This window comes from Colletes latitarsis, chromosome 1 (assembly GCF_051014445.1).
Source record: "Colletes latitarsis isolate SP2378_abdomen chromosome 1, iyColLati1, whole genome shotgun sequence".
Taxonomy (NCBI): domain Eukaryota; kingdom Metazoa; phylum Arthropoda; class Insecta; order Hymenoptera; family Colletidae; genus Colletes; species Colletes latitarsis.
The window spans coordinates 54834505-54850973 of record NC_135134.1 but is presented as its reverse complement, the minus strand read 5'-3'; the positions used below and the strand labels follow the sequence as shown (position 1 = coordinate 54850973).

The following is a 16469-nucleotide window of genomic DNA, read 5'->3' as shown; positions in this document are numbered from 1 at the left end:
TAAACCAAGCGTTCGCGGGTTTCTTGCACCGTCGGTTTGCCATTTAAGGGGTTCTAATTGTCGCGCCAGTTGTAAACACGTATCTTTAAAATAAAAGATATTTCGAACCCTTTATATACTAACATTGACACGGACAAATATCGAAAGATCGAATTTAAGATAATAGATTCTAAATGTTGACCACCTCTGTCTCCATCAGTCGAGTAAATTCTTTCCTTTGTCTCGACCGTAGCATTTTTACGAGTTTTCGGGGTCATTCTACGTGCCCCGTTCGTAATTCCTCGAGACTTCTCGCGGAGTCTTTTACGTGTACGTGTCAAGCGTGCCGATACGCGATCACGTGTCTTTCCAGCGTCGATAAAAGCCCCGGTTCGTAAAGAACTACGCCCTGGTACGATGGCCCGTTCGACGCTAGACGTATAATTTAATAACGCGGCAGTGCACCGTGGAGTTTTATGTGCATTGAAAATCGTCTACCACCTTTTTAATGTTACTCGTAAAATCTGATACGAACACTGTCTCCCATAAATCACTTACTAAATCATTTTTAAATTGCTCGTACTGTTACTTGGAAGCGTAATGTTCGTGCAACTATGCTTGCAAAAATTCTTTCATCGATAGTATGATCAATAGGAATTGCTGAAACTCCTTTGGGTATATAGCGTCAAAGTAAATGTGAAAATAAACATAGAAGACAGCATAAATTATAATAGTTGTTAGGCTCATATGATAGGGGATGAAATGCCCTTTAAAATGAGCGTTTGTACGAGTCGATAGCTTAATTAGTTCCGGAGATATAGCGATTTTAGTTTCGCGTCGATGCGGTGGCTAGTTCCGGAAATATAAGGGTCCGAACTTTGTTTACTTTTTCGCTACGGCCTTGTCAAGGCCGTTGACCGCGCGCGCACATTGAGAAAGTAGGTCAGTCGGCCAGACGGTCACGAGTCACGTGCGAGAAAGAGAGGTCCGGCGCGACGCGTCAGACGGAGACAGCGATAGTCGAATTAAGAAAAATTACCATTTACATAAATTGCGATATCTCGAAAACGGGAAGTCGGATCGTCAAAAACCAAAAACCACTTTAAAGGGGAAGGTTTGCCGCTTCCAACGATGCCTTAGTTATCCAAAAAACATGAGAGGCTTCGGAACTGCAAGCGTTTAAAGTTTATGCATTTTTAATACGCATTAATAGGCTTTAGTAAGACGGAGAGTGGAATCTTAAAAATTACTCCTTTACATAAATTGTGATATCTCGAAAACGGAAAGTCGGATCGCCAAAAACCAAACGCCATTTTAAAGAGGAAGGTTTGTCGCTTCTAACAGTGGCTCAATTATAGATAAAGCACTAGTAGTTTCGAAAATGCGCGTGTGTAAAGTTTTACTGTTTCAATGCGCATTTAGTTAAAATCTGGTCTCCTATTTCCGGGACTTCCTGCGTGCGGAAAAGAGTTTTACCACGCGTATCGTGCTGAAATTTGAGATGGAATTCCCGGTGACTATTTTGCACGGTATTATATCGCGAGATATTTTCTTGCAGGGTACAGACAAAAGTATGGAAAACCTTTTTCCGCGAGACAAAAGCTCGTGTGCGTTGTGTTCGAACGCTCTCTCTCTCTCTTCCTCGCTATCTCTTTTTAGAGTGCACACGCGGATTTTGCGAAAAATGGGAGACTTCCAGATTGTTATCGCGAACGTAATACCCGATTGCAGCGGAAAATCGACGAGAAGTTGCGTTCGTTTGGCTCGTGGCCTAATTTTTTCCAATGTTTTATTACTTGTAAGGCCTCGGTATCGTTCCAGCTTCTGGAATCCATCTTCCAACGATTTTATTAACACGTTGAGTGTCAAACGAATTTTTAGATTCGAAATTGATTTAAAAAAACAAAAGGCAAAATGGGGGATGGATGTCTCTGAAAGTCGTCGCCGAAAGTCAATAAATTTTCTCAATCGTTTCGCTGTAAAGCTTCTTTTCGAACGCGGGGCTTTCCTCGATCCCAGAGTCGCGCGGGAACGTTTAAAAATCGATCGATCGCAGCGCGTCAATGGCGTCGCCAGCACTGTAAACAGAAATTGCATGCCGAAATTTGAAGCATCGTGAATGCGGTTCAGGAAGCGCGGCGGTGTTGTTTTTGCTGAGCAAACGTAGGACGACATCGACGGTTTCATTTGGCGGATGCGCAAACACCGATCCGCTGCCAATAAACATTCCTGGCTCTTGGTGGCCGGCCCACTTAAGTATTCAAAGCCCGCTTGATTTCCGCGACGTTTGAATCCGTGCCGCCCTCTGGCCGCGTTCCGTTAAGAAATTGTCGGTTTTAAAGCCTCCGCCATTCGAAAATTGAAATCTTTGATTCCGCGGCGCAGCCAGATGCTTGCTTTTTTTCACCGTGCGCGTTTTTCTTTTTGCTTTCGATGCCTCGGTGCTCCCATTTTGTTCATCGTTCACCGATAGCTTTTGCATTAATATATCGATTACTCGGTTAGTCCGGAGGTCTGTGAAAGGCGGGATTTGAAAGAGAAACGATGAACTTTAAGTATATGTATATGGGAAGGTATAGTTCCAGCGCACGACATTAACGGAATTGTTGGCTAGAAATAATTCAAATTAATTTACTCGTTTGCAACCCCTGTATAGGCCATGGTAAATGCACGGATGCACAAAGCGAAATTTAGGAAAATTATCTCGGATTATTTAAACGCAATTGTTAATCCTAGTACGCAACGTTTCGTTAAAATTTAATCTCGTGTATCGTTTAAGTTTTCCGTTGCTAAATGTACTCGGTTCCTTTGCTTTTATAGAAATATATGTTAATGTCTTCCTGTTTGCAACCTTTGTGGTCTGCGGTCAAAGTTTGAAATACAAAGTGGAGGTTTACCATAATCACCTCGGCTCGTTTTAACGCAACTATTATTGTTGCCACGAAATATTCCACAGAGAAATTATTGAATTTTAGAATTAAATCTTGTATATCGTGCAAGTTCTACGTCATTTAATTTACTCGGTTCATCCTTCAGCTTGCTGGAAATACATATTAATGTCTACCTGTTTGCAACCTTTGTGGACCATAATAGAGGCTCCAAGCACTAACTAAAATTATTTAATACTAGAACGAAATGAAAGCTGAATCGAATAGGTCGCTTATCGATATCTCTCGAATAAATCAGGACGTATGGTCGTCCTGTAAATGATCAGTGATATCTGTTGCGTTAAATCGTCGCACGAAACTGTGAAATTTAACGCAACTGCATACAATTGCTTTGTTACACGATAATGTAATGAATTGGGTTCCCTTAGTGGCTTAGACCCCATTTGACAAACACAAAGGTCCTTTAATCTCCGGTGTATCTTCTGCATATATATCTAGTAATTCTGTGTTGGCTTTCAAGAATCCTCGGGTAACTCTCAACAGAGACAATCGGTACATAGTAAATTGACCTACTACAATTTAGTTTTTAAAATTCAAAACTTCACGACTCTCTTAACTATAAACTAATTAAAATAAAATATATTCGATACGCGAATGTAATGGAAACTTTTTATCGGAATATAAATTTTGTCTTCTAGATATAATGAAAAATACACAAATTTGAATATTCATTACTCGATGAAATTCAATCCTGCGTGCGATAAGGGTGGCTCTGGCCAGCGGCCACAGACTCCATACGAATAAATAAAAATAGAAGCCAGCTTGATTTCGATGCATACGTATAAAAGTTGATACAGAATGATCCCTGTGAAAATCATTTTCTCAGAGACTATTACAGAAACTCTGACAGCCTGCACGTTCGAAGAAAAATAGTTTAAGACAGAAATGATAACGTACATCCGAGAGATCGTGTTAGAGATTCAGAAACAATTTCCTACATTCGAGCAGAAATTGTTCCGTACATCCGGGCACTACTGTACCCTCGCAATCCCATTTTCACCGTCGAATACAAATTTAATAACCACGGTACAAGCTCTTCCAGGCCACGAATTCAAAGCCTGTACGTTTTCCCGCGTTAAAAATTAATCTCGCGGATGTAAATTCCGAACTCGTTGATCCTCCAGCGAGCACGGTCCCCCGCACTTTCGCGCGGTGCTTTACGACGCCAGCCTTAAACGGGCGTCGCGAAAAAAAGCGTGAAACGCGTTCGTATCTGAACTCGATACAGCTCGACGAGCGTCAAAAGCCGGGGGACCTAGATTCGGATCTCTCGGGGCTGTACGCGTTTCCCGCGATCGGACGCGAATTCATTAAAAGCGATGAGCCCTCGATTCGCACTTGCGCTAAAATTAAGACGCGGTCGCATGTCCGTTTGCAGTATACTTCTAATTAAAACGATCGTACTATTCGCGATAAATAATCGAAGCATGGGAATTTGTTCGTAACACTCGATGAACAAAATTAGTCTCTAATTGACGCTTTGTTCTCGAGCTTGCAGAGCTCGGCAGAGCTAATTGACCATACGTGGACGAAATAATCTTCCTTCGTTTATCTATTTTAGGTGCCCTAAGAAACCAAGTTAGTAAAATCATAATCGAATACGAATCCCTTCTACGCTATTAATTTCTGTGGGATGGAAACTCTAGATATAATCAAAAACACGTTTCTCCGAAGCACGGTAATTCCATGATGATTTTGATACCAGAGTTTCCTCCGGTTTGATATAGTCTCGAGTATTCGTTGGAAACCGGAGGACGAAACAAAGGATTTTCGCACGAATCCATGGAAGGTTTTGAATTCGGTTAATAGCGCGTTTATTCGAAATTAATTCCTCTATTTCGAACATGTATGATATTCCCAGAATTTTACGTTCATTGTGCCTCCGGAAAACGTTCGCGTCGTATCGTTTTTGTAGCGTCATTCAGAATTTATTCGTTCTCTCTAAAAATCTATCCTCCATCGTGCGACGGAAATGGATGAAATCCTTTGTATAGAAGAAGAACAATTTAGTGGAAGTGGACCATTTTATAGATCGTTAAATAATAAGTCGTTTCGAAATCTTTCGATCGAGAACAATAATCGCGTCCTCGTATTTTAAATTGCAGCCGGTTAAACGATCTCTCGACTATTTCCACGACCCCGATTTCGATGTCCACGAGTTTCAAAGCTCTCGATCCCATTGTTCTCGCGACGGCTATTTTACTGTTTCTTGCCTTCGTCGAGGCGGGGAACTGTCTTGTTAAGTCTAGCTGTTTCCCAGCCGCAGCATCGCGACTGTGATTATCGTAAACGTCGTTCGATCGACGGGAAACGAGGGCGAACGGAAAGTCTTGCGTCATCGATAACGTCGTGCATTGTCAACGCGCTCCCGCTACATCGGATAACGCGTATCCGACCTGCGGAGATTTTCCCGCATAACTAAACTTAATTACGGGAAACTGGGCACAGATTATCCGCGGCGCGAGCCCAGAGATCGTAAATATCGCGAGCGTGCGCTTATTATCGATGCATGGCGAAATACGTGTTCATTAGCCGACGCTTCGCAGCCCAATTTTTTCGGGCCCCTTCCAGCCATGATTGGCTCAGCCTATAATTTATTTATATTATCCATTCGTCGCAGAATACAGTCCAAGTGACATTTTCGTGAAAAACAAATTCCAATACGCAATATCCAATAATGAAATGACTTATATTTCACGCATTTTAGTTAGACGACACGTATTTTAGAGTTTATAGAGCGTACAAAATATGCAAAGTACATTGAAGTTTGCGGAATACATTAGATTATGCAAAGTTTCATGGAGACTATTCGCGTTAATTTTTACGAACACGAATATGAACAATTTAGCATAATCTACTGTATTATGCATACCGTGCCGTATAGTAAGCGTCACACTGAAGATATTAGACACCTTGAAAAGATTGTTCTACCAACAAGGAAAACTGATACGAGCGAGAACGTTCTCTAATGTCAACGCTTTGATCGTGCCACGGAATCTCTGTTTCGTCGAAGGGTTTCAGATGCGATTGCATGTTGACGAGCATCGTTGAAGGATAAGTGTCAGATAAAAAAAAAAGGTACGTCGCGAAACGACGAGCAAACCCGGCTGTCGCAATTAAAACTGAAAGTGTAATTTTCGCCGCTCTCGATCCGTAAGTGGGCGTTACACGAGACGTCGAAAACGCTTTCGACGTTTCTGCAATTTTCCAAATTCGTTTGACACTTAACGAGTGTGAATCGTCGTCGCTGAACTCGAACCGTAAAATAATTCGAAAAAGCAACTCCGCACGCGTAAATGTAAAATCTCGAAATCACGGTCTCGCCTTGGGATCAACGTAATCGCGTTCCAAGTTCTTCTTAACCTTTCAGCGACACAGCCTCGACGCGTAGACGGCCGTTTCCTTTATACTTAGAGGGCTCTTATACGCGATATTGGACTTCTAAACGGTCGAATTATTCGAGGCTGAGTGGCTTTACGAGCCGTGTGCGTCGACGTAAGAACGTCGCCTTTATTTAATTATACAGGACGTTCTGAAACACGTGCTAGGCGGGAGACAAAAAACCCGCCCGGGTTAATAGGAATTTTTTAAAACGATCAGAGGTTAAATTCCCTAGCGAGTGCGTTCGACCACCATACAGGGGACACTTTCAACCCCGTCGAAGACTTAAAAATTCTACTATTATTACAGATACCCGTTGGGGTAATTGCGTTTATGCTAGCGCATATTATAACAGCGCGCATTAACCGGCGTGCGGCTAGTTGATAAGCGCGTAATCGCAGCTGTTTGTTATGCATGGAATACATATACACGGGGCTCTGCGCGAACAGCGAGCACACGCGTAACCGGAAGCAGCTTCCGTCCGCTAATAATTGTTTATTTCGACGGACAGGGCCAACCTTCTGTCGCGCGTAATCTGATTTTGAGTACAAAACGCACGATTTCGACGGCCAAAGGGAACAACGGGACCAGAGAACGTCTCTCTATGCCGCAGCTCGTTAGCCTCGCCTAAACGAAGATAAATACAGATGACCAGAGTGAGAATTATGACATCGGCCGATCGCACAAAAGATTTACTGAATTTATTCGAAGGTACAAAAATCGTACGACGCGTGGTAAAGGAACGTCGTGTCTGAAAAAGAATAAACAGAGGAGAAACAAATGCATAGAAAACCGGTTTCCCGACATCGTTGCGCGTACGCGTTGGTAAATGAAAGCGAGTCGCCTTGAATCACCCTACTCACCCGTTTCGTTGGCCATTTGTTAATGAAAACAGCTGCTCCGTTTTGTTCGTTCCTCGTCTCCTGACCTGATGGCCGTGCCGTGTTCGACGCTACTGATGCTCGAACTCGTTCCAACAATTATCCCTTGTACACCTCGCGAAACTGGAACAATGAACACGCGATGTAGACGGCTGTACTGATGAAGATGCTCCGGGAATCCTAGCTAAATTGCATTGATAAAGCTTCAGCGGCGCACGTCGCCTGAAATTGCGTGAGGAATGCGGCCGTTCGACGAACTTATGGACTACGATTCCCTAATCGGTTTACGCCTACGAGCCAAAATACGAGAATCGAAAAGTTACTCGCAGAAGCCGTGGGGGTTTCTCCATTTTACAAATCATTTTTGTACTTTGTGCATTGAAATACAGTTCGTTCGTACATTAATCAGAATCAAACGGTTTCGTGTTCCACAATTTCAATTGTACAGTACCTCGTGTACAATTTCAGTACGAAATATTCAAATTTAAATTACTCTATAATTGAGTACGGACATATAATTAAACGTAAACGAAGCCATATGTACCCAATAAAACGTCGATGAATGTAAATTATAGTAGTCGTTCCGTTTCTGGATGAAATTTCCTTTCGCGCGTTGGCCAATATTCATGGAAACGTTTCAATATGCCTGTCTACGAATGCGCCAGGATCCAAATCGAGTGAAACATAGTTCTTCTTGGCAATGAGCCCGCAACTTTAATGACAGACGTTCAACCGACGTCGTTACGAGGTGATTACATTACCATGAAATCTACAAAACCGCGCCACTTGACTCGCCGTAATTTTCCTTAAGGTACCACTTTCGTTATTGCCTCGAGAAAGTCAATATTTTCTGCAGTTTGCTCGAAATATGCTCCTAGAATCGTTCGTAGAAATATGTTACTATATGTTTCCAATGGTTTAGATCGAAATAAATTATCGACAGCGTACGAGCGTAGTAATTTAAAAGATTCGCTTAATTAAAAAGCATCTGCGATCTCTCTTCCTCAAGCCCCGAGTGGATGTTTACATTTTTATAAGAACCCCACGAAGATATTCAGGTTAAAGGGTGAAAAGCAAAAACATAATGGAAAAATGTCAGCTAGGTATCGATTTCCAAGTTGCCACCGACATGTATAGTCGCGTTACCATTCAGTATCCAAGCTATATTTTTTACGAACAAAGTCATTGTTTACCCTGCATATTGTTTACCATTCTATATAGAAACGAGCCTGCACAGTAATATCCGTGACACCGAGCACGTACATAGTATTACGTAGCTTTTTTATTAAACGCAGGCTTTATAATATCTTCTTCGCTGTCTGAAAAGTTTCGTTCGAATAATAAAGTCTGACATTATAAGACCGGGTCCAAAATAACCCAGTTGTCGCGGTAGAAGTAGGATTTTTTAAAACACGTCGCAGGCCATAGAATGAACATTCGCGTAGAATTTTCCACGTTTTTGTTGAATAATACCGTCTTGACAAATATTGGCGATACAAAGACGTTTATTCGACAATTTCTTTCGTGGAAAATTTCTAGCTATTTTGCTTCAAACGTGCATATTAGTCGGATGGATAAATTCTATAAACGCGTCACGAATCTAACTGCGTTAAAATCCAGTCCACTGTCGTCCGAAAATCCTCCACAATCCGAACAGTCATGTTTCCCTATCAATTCGTAGCAACGGATCTAATTCCCCTTTTCCAATTGTCACGAGTTTTCTTCTTTTTTTTTTTTTTTACGCAACACAACGAATAGCAAATCCGAAAGTCATTTGGCTCGTCTTTTTTCTCCCCCATTTAAATAGAGATTTTAATTGATTCACCGTTGCCCGTTAACACGGGATTCGTTACAGTCTGAATCAATTTCGCGTCAGACATTTCGGTCGAATACAATGGCTTTGCGCGATCACACGAGCTTTCGAATATTTTTAGTAACGAATCAAGAAAAACCGACGGATCAACCTTTCACCGAGATTATTCGTGACGCTCCCGTTGGCCATGATTGCATGACAAATAATATCCGTTGTATCAACAATGGGAGCGCTTCCGAATGCGTTATTTTACGAAAAAAAGGAATGAACAAAACAGTATGGCGCTGCCAATATTTGTTCAATTTCTCCGTGAATTGACAAAATCGGATTTTATTGGGAAATCATTTCAATAGCATTTCAAAAGACCGTTGATCAGCGATTGAACGTAAAAATGGATTTAAAAATATTTTTGACCCATTGCTTATTAATATTTCGACAGAGTTTGAATTTATTTGGAAGAGAAGTAAATTTTTCTAACTTCGTGGGGATTATTTTTATTGAATTTAACTGGAATACCACTCACGGTGTGTTGGAACGTGACGAGCAACGTAGTTCTTGCGAATAACAAAGTTTGAATGCACTTGTTTGACTTGCACCGTTCAGACAGTCGCATTATAACAAATTGGCGCGCGAAGGTACTTACTTTCTTTCGTTGTACAACGGTGCAGTATTGTCAGTTGTTTGACTGCTTGGTGTTCCCGAATCTCGCAATAACCGTTGACAGAAATTCTTCACTCGCAAAAATAGCATGGAAGTCACGGTCGTATCATAAACCCAGCTGTTTTCAAAGTTTTAACGAGAGTACCTTGGAAACTCGAAGGAAAACACGAAGACTCGCAACAAGAAAGTTAAATCACAGTCAGAGTGCACGTATTTCTTAAAACATTGTAAAACGGTTTAACAGACGTTCCCTGTCGTATTCCAACAACAGAAAATCCAAACTTTTCTCAAAGACTCGTAAGAAAAGAGAGTTTCTGTCTACGTGATTTATACGTGATTTCTTCGTGTTTAGTTTATTCGCTCAAAATTAGGAATTACGGTTGCTGTCAGCAGTGAAAGGGTTAATAAAAAGTGGATGTCGAATTATCCACATTTGGGTTCTCTAGTTTGGAGAACGCTGGTTTAAAATATCGATCGAAAAGTGTCTAAAAAATGACTGTCATCCGATAGCTCTGAATTCCCTTTGAATTTCTTTCTGCATTGTGCATCTCGTCCTTTGAATATTTTTTCCTTCGACGGAGAAAAAACTCGCCTTTTCAACGAACCGGATATCGCTGAGGCTGTCCCCGTTTATCCAGCTCGCGAAGTCGAATGTTATTCGTTTCACGCTTTGACAGAATAAATCGCATTTCCACGCGTCGTCGCTCGAAAGAGCATCAAAGTCGAGCTGTCGAGCGTTCTGAAGCCCGAAGATGGGAGGGAGGGGAAAAATTCTAAGAGTGATCAGCCACCGAACATCCGGAAGCGACGGGCGCGATTTCTTTTATTTCTATGCGTACGAAAGCCTTGCGTCGGTTTGATTTATTGATGGGAACGCTTCGATGACAAGAAACTGGCGAGAAACGAAAGAGAGTGTGTGTCGATATCGTGAAAATTTCACTGAAAGTATTTAGACTCGATCCAAGCCCTTCTAGAAAGAAACAACGTCCAACAAAAAATATATGCTTGCATCCGAGACTAAATATTTCGAAATAACTATTTTTACTGTGAGAAAAATAGCTGATCTAGTAGTGTTCCTCGGCGGAGATACGGGCCGCGAATAAATTTGTTCTCAACCACGAGCGTCGATCGATCGATTATCGGTCGTAGCGCGAAAGACTATTACCGAGCCCGAAATTCGGTTCGTTCTCGTTGGCATTAGTACAAATTAGAAGCGTGCTTGGACCGTAGAATCAATTGTTGGCCGCAATTCCCAGTAGCCAAGCTGCCGTTGTCTCCGTTAGATGTAATGACTGAAACCGTGCAATTCTGGCACTCGCTGGCCATAGAGTCGAATCCCTTCGGCCCATCGTGCAGGTTGCTTAATTGCTCCTCATGCTATCCATCGTAATTGGAGTAGAACGCACGAAGGCGCACGAGGAATCACTGGCGATTTCTTGCCGAACGAACCATTGCCAATTCGATGAAATAACTAAAAAGTTCGATCTATCCGACGATGTCCGCGTCCCTGACTCTCTATTCTAATCAGTGTCATCAAAATTCACGAAATATCATAGAGACAGAAATGGCACACGAATCACACAGTTAAATAAAGTTAAATTGGAGCGAGACAAGAAAATAAAAGATGGGAGAAGATTTTCAAATATTTATTACCTCTGGTCAGTAGTGGTCAGCAGTGGTCAGCGGTGGTCAGTATGGTCAACAGTGGGCACCAGTAGCCAGCACGGTTCACTATTAGCCAGAGCTAAGCCCCCGAATTCGCGAGACTCGATCGCTTAAACGTTCAACCGAAGACTGTTGTATTCTGTTAATCGCAGGTAGTCTATACCCCTGAAAGAGTGGGGAGATCCCAGTTTGATGTAGAGAATAACTGATTAAAGTTCCCTGGGAATTCGGTACATGATTCTTTTCTACATTTTGTTTCAATATTATTTCACCCTAATTACTATATCTATAACCCTTATGTTCTTTCACAGTTTATATGAAAAAGTTTTTTGTATTCTTTTAAGATTCTGAGGAGACCCATAACCCAAGGCCGAAACGTTGAGGTAGATTATATCTTTTATCTTCATCACTGTTCACTCGCTACAACCAATTTTTTCAACGTTGCTTTTTATTTAATCATTACACGGACGAGCAATTAGAGACGATAGGACAGAATAAAATCCATTTCACTGTGTTTGTACCATCTGTTCTTGTATTCGTCTACTCTGCACTAATTCAGCGGCTTCATTTATGATATTTCACGCTTGCCACAATAAGTGTATTTGCTTCAGCCTGCCTTGGATTTTGTATCGTAATTACTTATTTGTTCACGTTTTGATTTAAACATCCTCCACATACCGCGTGTTTAGATCGATCGATAGATAATCGACTCTACGAACTCCGTGGGAGCCCCGCGGTGTAAATGAATATTATTTTTACGCAGAATCATCGTCCAATACGGCCGTCTTCCCACGCGTATAGTTCGCTGTAAAATTTCTTTGATCGGGAAGCAAAGAGAAGGCAGATTGTTCCGTGAATTGCCCGCTGGCGGGAAATCGGATTCCCGGGGCATCATCGATATCGCGCGTCGAGCCCTTTGCTCGAGTTTCGAAGCACGTGGAGAATTCCGCCCCGCTCGGATCTCGTTATATTCGTACACATACGTCATGCAGTCCGCCACGCATCATTGGCCGGCAGCATTTTAGCCTACGCGCGACACCGGCTACAAATTTTCACGGCCTATGGACCCCGGAAATCGACTTGCAGCCGCAATTACGAACCAAACCCGGAAAATGTTTTGCAATCGAATCAGAATCGCGGATCGCGTAATCGTTTTACCTTTGATTCGTTCGTTTCGCGTTGTATGACATTATCTTCTTAAAACACTTTCGCAGAAACGTATTCCTTCCGAATAGGAAACTCATTTGCTTCGTTTCCCCAACCGAGTCATCCAAATCGTCTAATCGTCACGACCAGGGTAAACGAGTCTGCCTTTATTTTTCTCCCGAGGGGAATCGAAACGAGAAACAGTTACAACTGCACGATTTTCGTGGACCCCACGTCCGACGACTTCCCCTCGTTCCAGCATGCGATACTTCTGCCAATCCGCTGTCGCTCGAGGACAAATTGAACAGGCACCGAGGCCACGAAATCAATTGTCAGCCGCAATTTCCTGCTAGCGACTCCGTTAAACGATTAACTCCTGGGGAGGCACGATTCAGAGAACATCGACGTTACATCGTGTCCCTTCGATCGCCTGTAAGGGCTGCTTAATTGCCCGTCGGTGCCCTTCCGTGCGATTGGAGCCGAACTTTACTGCGCGACGCGCTCGTAAACGATAAAACGTTCGATCCTGCCTTCCGCCTGGCAAACTGCCCTTCTGCCTGGCGAACGCTATACCTGAGAGCCGGGAAGATAGCACCCTGGATGAAACTCGGATCCACCGATGAGAACTTTTATCGATATTTTAATGGCTGACAGAATCACGATCGTGAAAATGCATTTTATGGACGGGGAGACAAATTTCGCTCGTATCGCGTGCGTCGTACAGTGACGATCTTTCTTGCCTCGTGCAGTACGTTTCTACCTATTGGGATCCATTAGTATCGTTGACTGCAATTTTTCTCCCCTTTATCGAAAGTTAGGATCCCACGGGTCCATAAATCGTCGTCGCAGCTCCTTATTCTCCGCTGTTCAAGCTCCTTTAAGTCACCTTTCGGTGTAGGTGTCGCGTTACCGATCCCTTTCATTCGTCAGACTTCGTGGCAGATGCACAGAGATCGATGACATTCTATGATCCTTTCAACGGATAGCGAGATCCAGACGATACGCGTCTAGTTTCCATCGGGAGAATCGTGTCGCGTAATATCTGATGGTTGAGTGGAAACGGGCGTGGATTGCAGTAATCCCTCGCGGACGTTGCGCAGCTTTCATTGCGCGAACTGCAAATGCCTGCAAATTGGTTTGAACGAGGGGAAACCTGAGGATAACATGCATTAAGGGTATCGTTTGGTGTTTCGACGTTGCGTGTTCACGTTGCTCTAATGGGGCCTGATTTGAGTACCCCGGCGAACGCTGGTCGTTTGATTTGTAACGAGGGACACGACAGGTTCGAGTTTCCTACGGATTGCTCTCTGTGAGATGCACCAGAGAATGAATATTCAACGTCGAACTTAGCTACATAAATAGTAAGACGAGATAGATTCGATTTTGTTTCTAATTTATCTTTCATTTCATATTTCTTACGTGTATGCATAAGGTAAAGATGACTAGGAATAGAATCACCTTCAAAAAGTAGCATGGATGGAGTTAAAACGTTTTGCAAGTAGAACAAGTCAGAAATGGTCGGGCAAGTGGAGTAAATCGAAAATTGAGCCGACAAGTAGTACAGGTACGCGTGGGTCGGGCAAGTGGAGTAAATCGAAAATTGGGCCGACAAGTAGTACAGGTACGCGATGAGTCGGGCAAGTGGAGTAAATCGAAAATTGGCTCGACAAGTAGTACAGGTACGCGATGTGTCGGGCAAGTAGAGTAAATCGAAAATTGGCCCGACAAGTAGTACAGGTGCGCGTAAGTCTAGCAAGGGGAGTAAATCGAAAATTGGACCGACAAGTAGTATAGACAGGTGACTCGGCTAGCAAGTAGTAAGGTAAATGATTGGTGAGTCAAATAGACAATTTTACAAGAGTTTGAGTAGAAAACGGTGGCTATCGAGCGTGTGAAACTCCTGTATACTATTGCATAACTGCTCGCATAAATCATCCATCCTCGACGACCAAGAAAGACCTCTCTCACGGTATTTCCAATTTTAATTTCCGCCAGCCTTTTATCTCCCCGGTCAACATTATTGCAGATTTATCTTTCTCGTTTGGAGAGGGGGGAAAAAATTACCAAGGATCAACAATCCCGTGCTCGTAAATTCACCGGACTGTTTTCAAGAGCCATCGGCGATATTTATACTGCTTCGGCCGGGGACGAGCGCGTTATGGATGACGGAGAAGATCCATCTATTTCTCTATTATTATCCGGTAATGAAGTTTAATCCCGCGTGATTGACAGGAACGGATTAAAGGACAAGAGGATTCATCACGCAAGGATTATTGCAGACGTCGTTCGCGTTGGATCACGAAGACTCCTCAGACACTCCCTCTTCGAAGGTTTGTCGCTGGCTCTCGAGTCCTGTCCTCGGTGACAGATTGTCGTTCACGGGGATGAAAGGTGGCTGGGACGAAAAAAGTCGACGTCTGGCGGGGTTGTTCGTTCAAGATCGTTTTCGCGGCAGCCAGATTGGCCCGATGCTCGTCGCGGGGAAAGACCCGCCACCGTTCAGAAATTATGATACCAACATCGACCGGCGACCGCGACTCCGCTGTCGTAATTAGGCTATTATCGTTAAGGACGAGCTGTTGCGCCCTGGCAATTCCAAAAGCTAGACAAACTCCTCGAAATAGACAGTCCATAACTTTTCTCGGATAGTTAAAACGACAGTATCGATTCTCTTAGTTTCGTTCTATAAAGAATTCTATGGTTGTAATTGGTACAACAGGATTCAGATCATCATGTACATGCGTGGAACATGTTCGTTCCGCGAATCGATAATTTTTCAATAATTGATTCCCGCCCACTGTTTGGACGACATTATTGCTTTATCGAATGAAACGACGATCGCTTTGCACGTGGGCGTTTATAATTCTATCGTCGGATGTGTTCTTCCGAATCGATATTTCAAACTAACTGCTACGAAAATGGGATTCGGTTATTGCCGTTTTATGGTAATTTCCTGTTCCTGTCTAGATGTATTTTATCTATAAAAGGTTACTCCAAGGGATCACTCTTTTCGATTACGATTCTCGAGGAAGAATAGACGAGTCTTGCATTATAAGTTAATTTTTGCAAAAACTAACAGCAGCTCGTTCACGGGCAACGTAATTTTCGTAGGAAAATCGAGGAATTGAATTTCAGAATCGTAGCGCCATTCCATTTGCTGGTTTAACTTCGGGCCAGCGACTGTATAGCTCGATTTCATTCATGCAGAAGCAGGGCAGGTCGTGGAGCGCCTCGTGGCCACAAAAGGATTGGCCTCCGGAGCCTGTAAAAACTTCTAAGCACGTGCTTGCGGAACAGTTACGAAAATCCCGCGGCAAGGAATTTATACGACTCATTCTTCGAACTTATGCATCAAGGAACGTTGTTCTTGGCCATTCTTCCGGGAAGTAAAACTCGGATCCACTGCACTGCATAATTCGCTCGTAAAGATGGAAGTGAAACGATGCTTTCGGCCGCTTTATGGCGGCTTGAGTGATAATTCTGAAGCTCGACCGACGATTCTGTTGCCTCGAAATGAAATCCGCTTCCGTATATCTTTTTCCCGACCTCTCTTCGTTACAATTAATGTTGCCGCAAACGACTTCCTCTGTCTGGATGGCATTATGTCAAATGGAGACGTATCCCACTCGTTCGTTTGGTTTTATTCCCATCTTCGAGGAAATTCAGTCTTGCACAGGCAAATGTATATATTTCATACGTTTCGATTTAAAAGATCTTTGAAAGAATACAAGAGCAACCGCAATTCAATATTAAATAATTCCATTTTTGTCACCGTTTTACAATTATCGGAATTTTAACTACGACAAAGTACATGGACCGTTCGCCAGAAATAATTAAATATACACGAATGTTTTCCAACTGATCGGATTCCACCTTTCGAGCAAACGAAACAATTATTTGAATTTATTACAATTTCCCTTTCCAGTTGTTCCCTGAATTTCGTGGGAAGCAATCTCGTTAATTATACAAGTATCGTTATATTTACCGCCGTTAACG

The 16469-nt window shown here is 42.8% G+C and overlaps 1 protein-coding gene across 20 annotated transcripts in view; it reads left to right on the top strand.

The window, feature by feature from the left end:
* Window positions 1–16469, top strand: part of Rg (A kinase anchor protein rugose) — a 341646-nt gene that overhangs the window by 152439 nt on the left and 172738 nt on the right. The window contains exon 2 of one of the 20 annotated variants that reach the window (XM_076772431.1): window positions 11672–11710. The exons of the other annotated variants lie outside the window; for them this stretch is intronic. Coding sequence (XP_076628546.1) covers window positions 11672–11710 — 39 coding nt within the window. The remainder of the gene's footprint in view (window positions 1–11671; window positions 11711–16469) is intronic. 20 annotated transcript variants of the gene reach the window in all.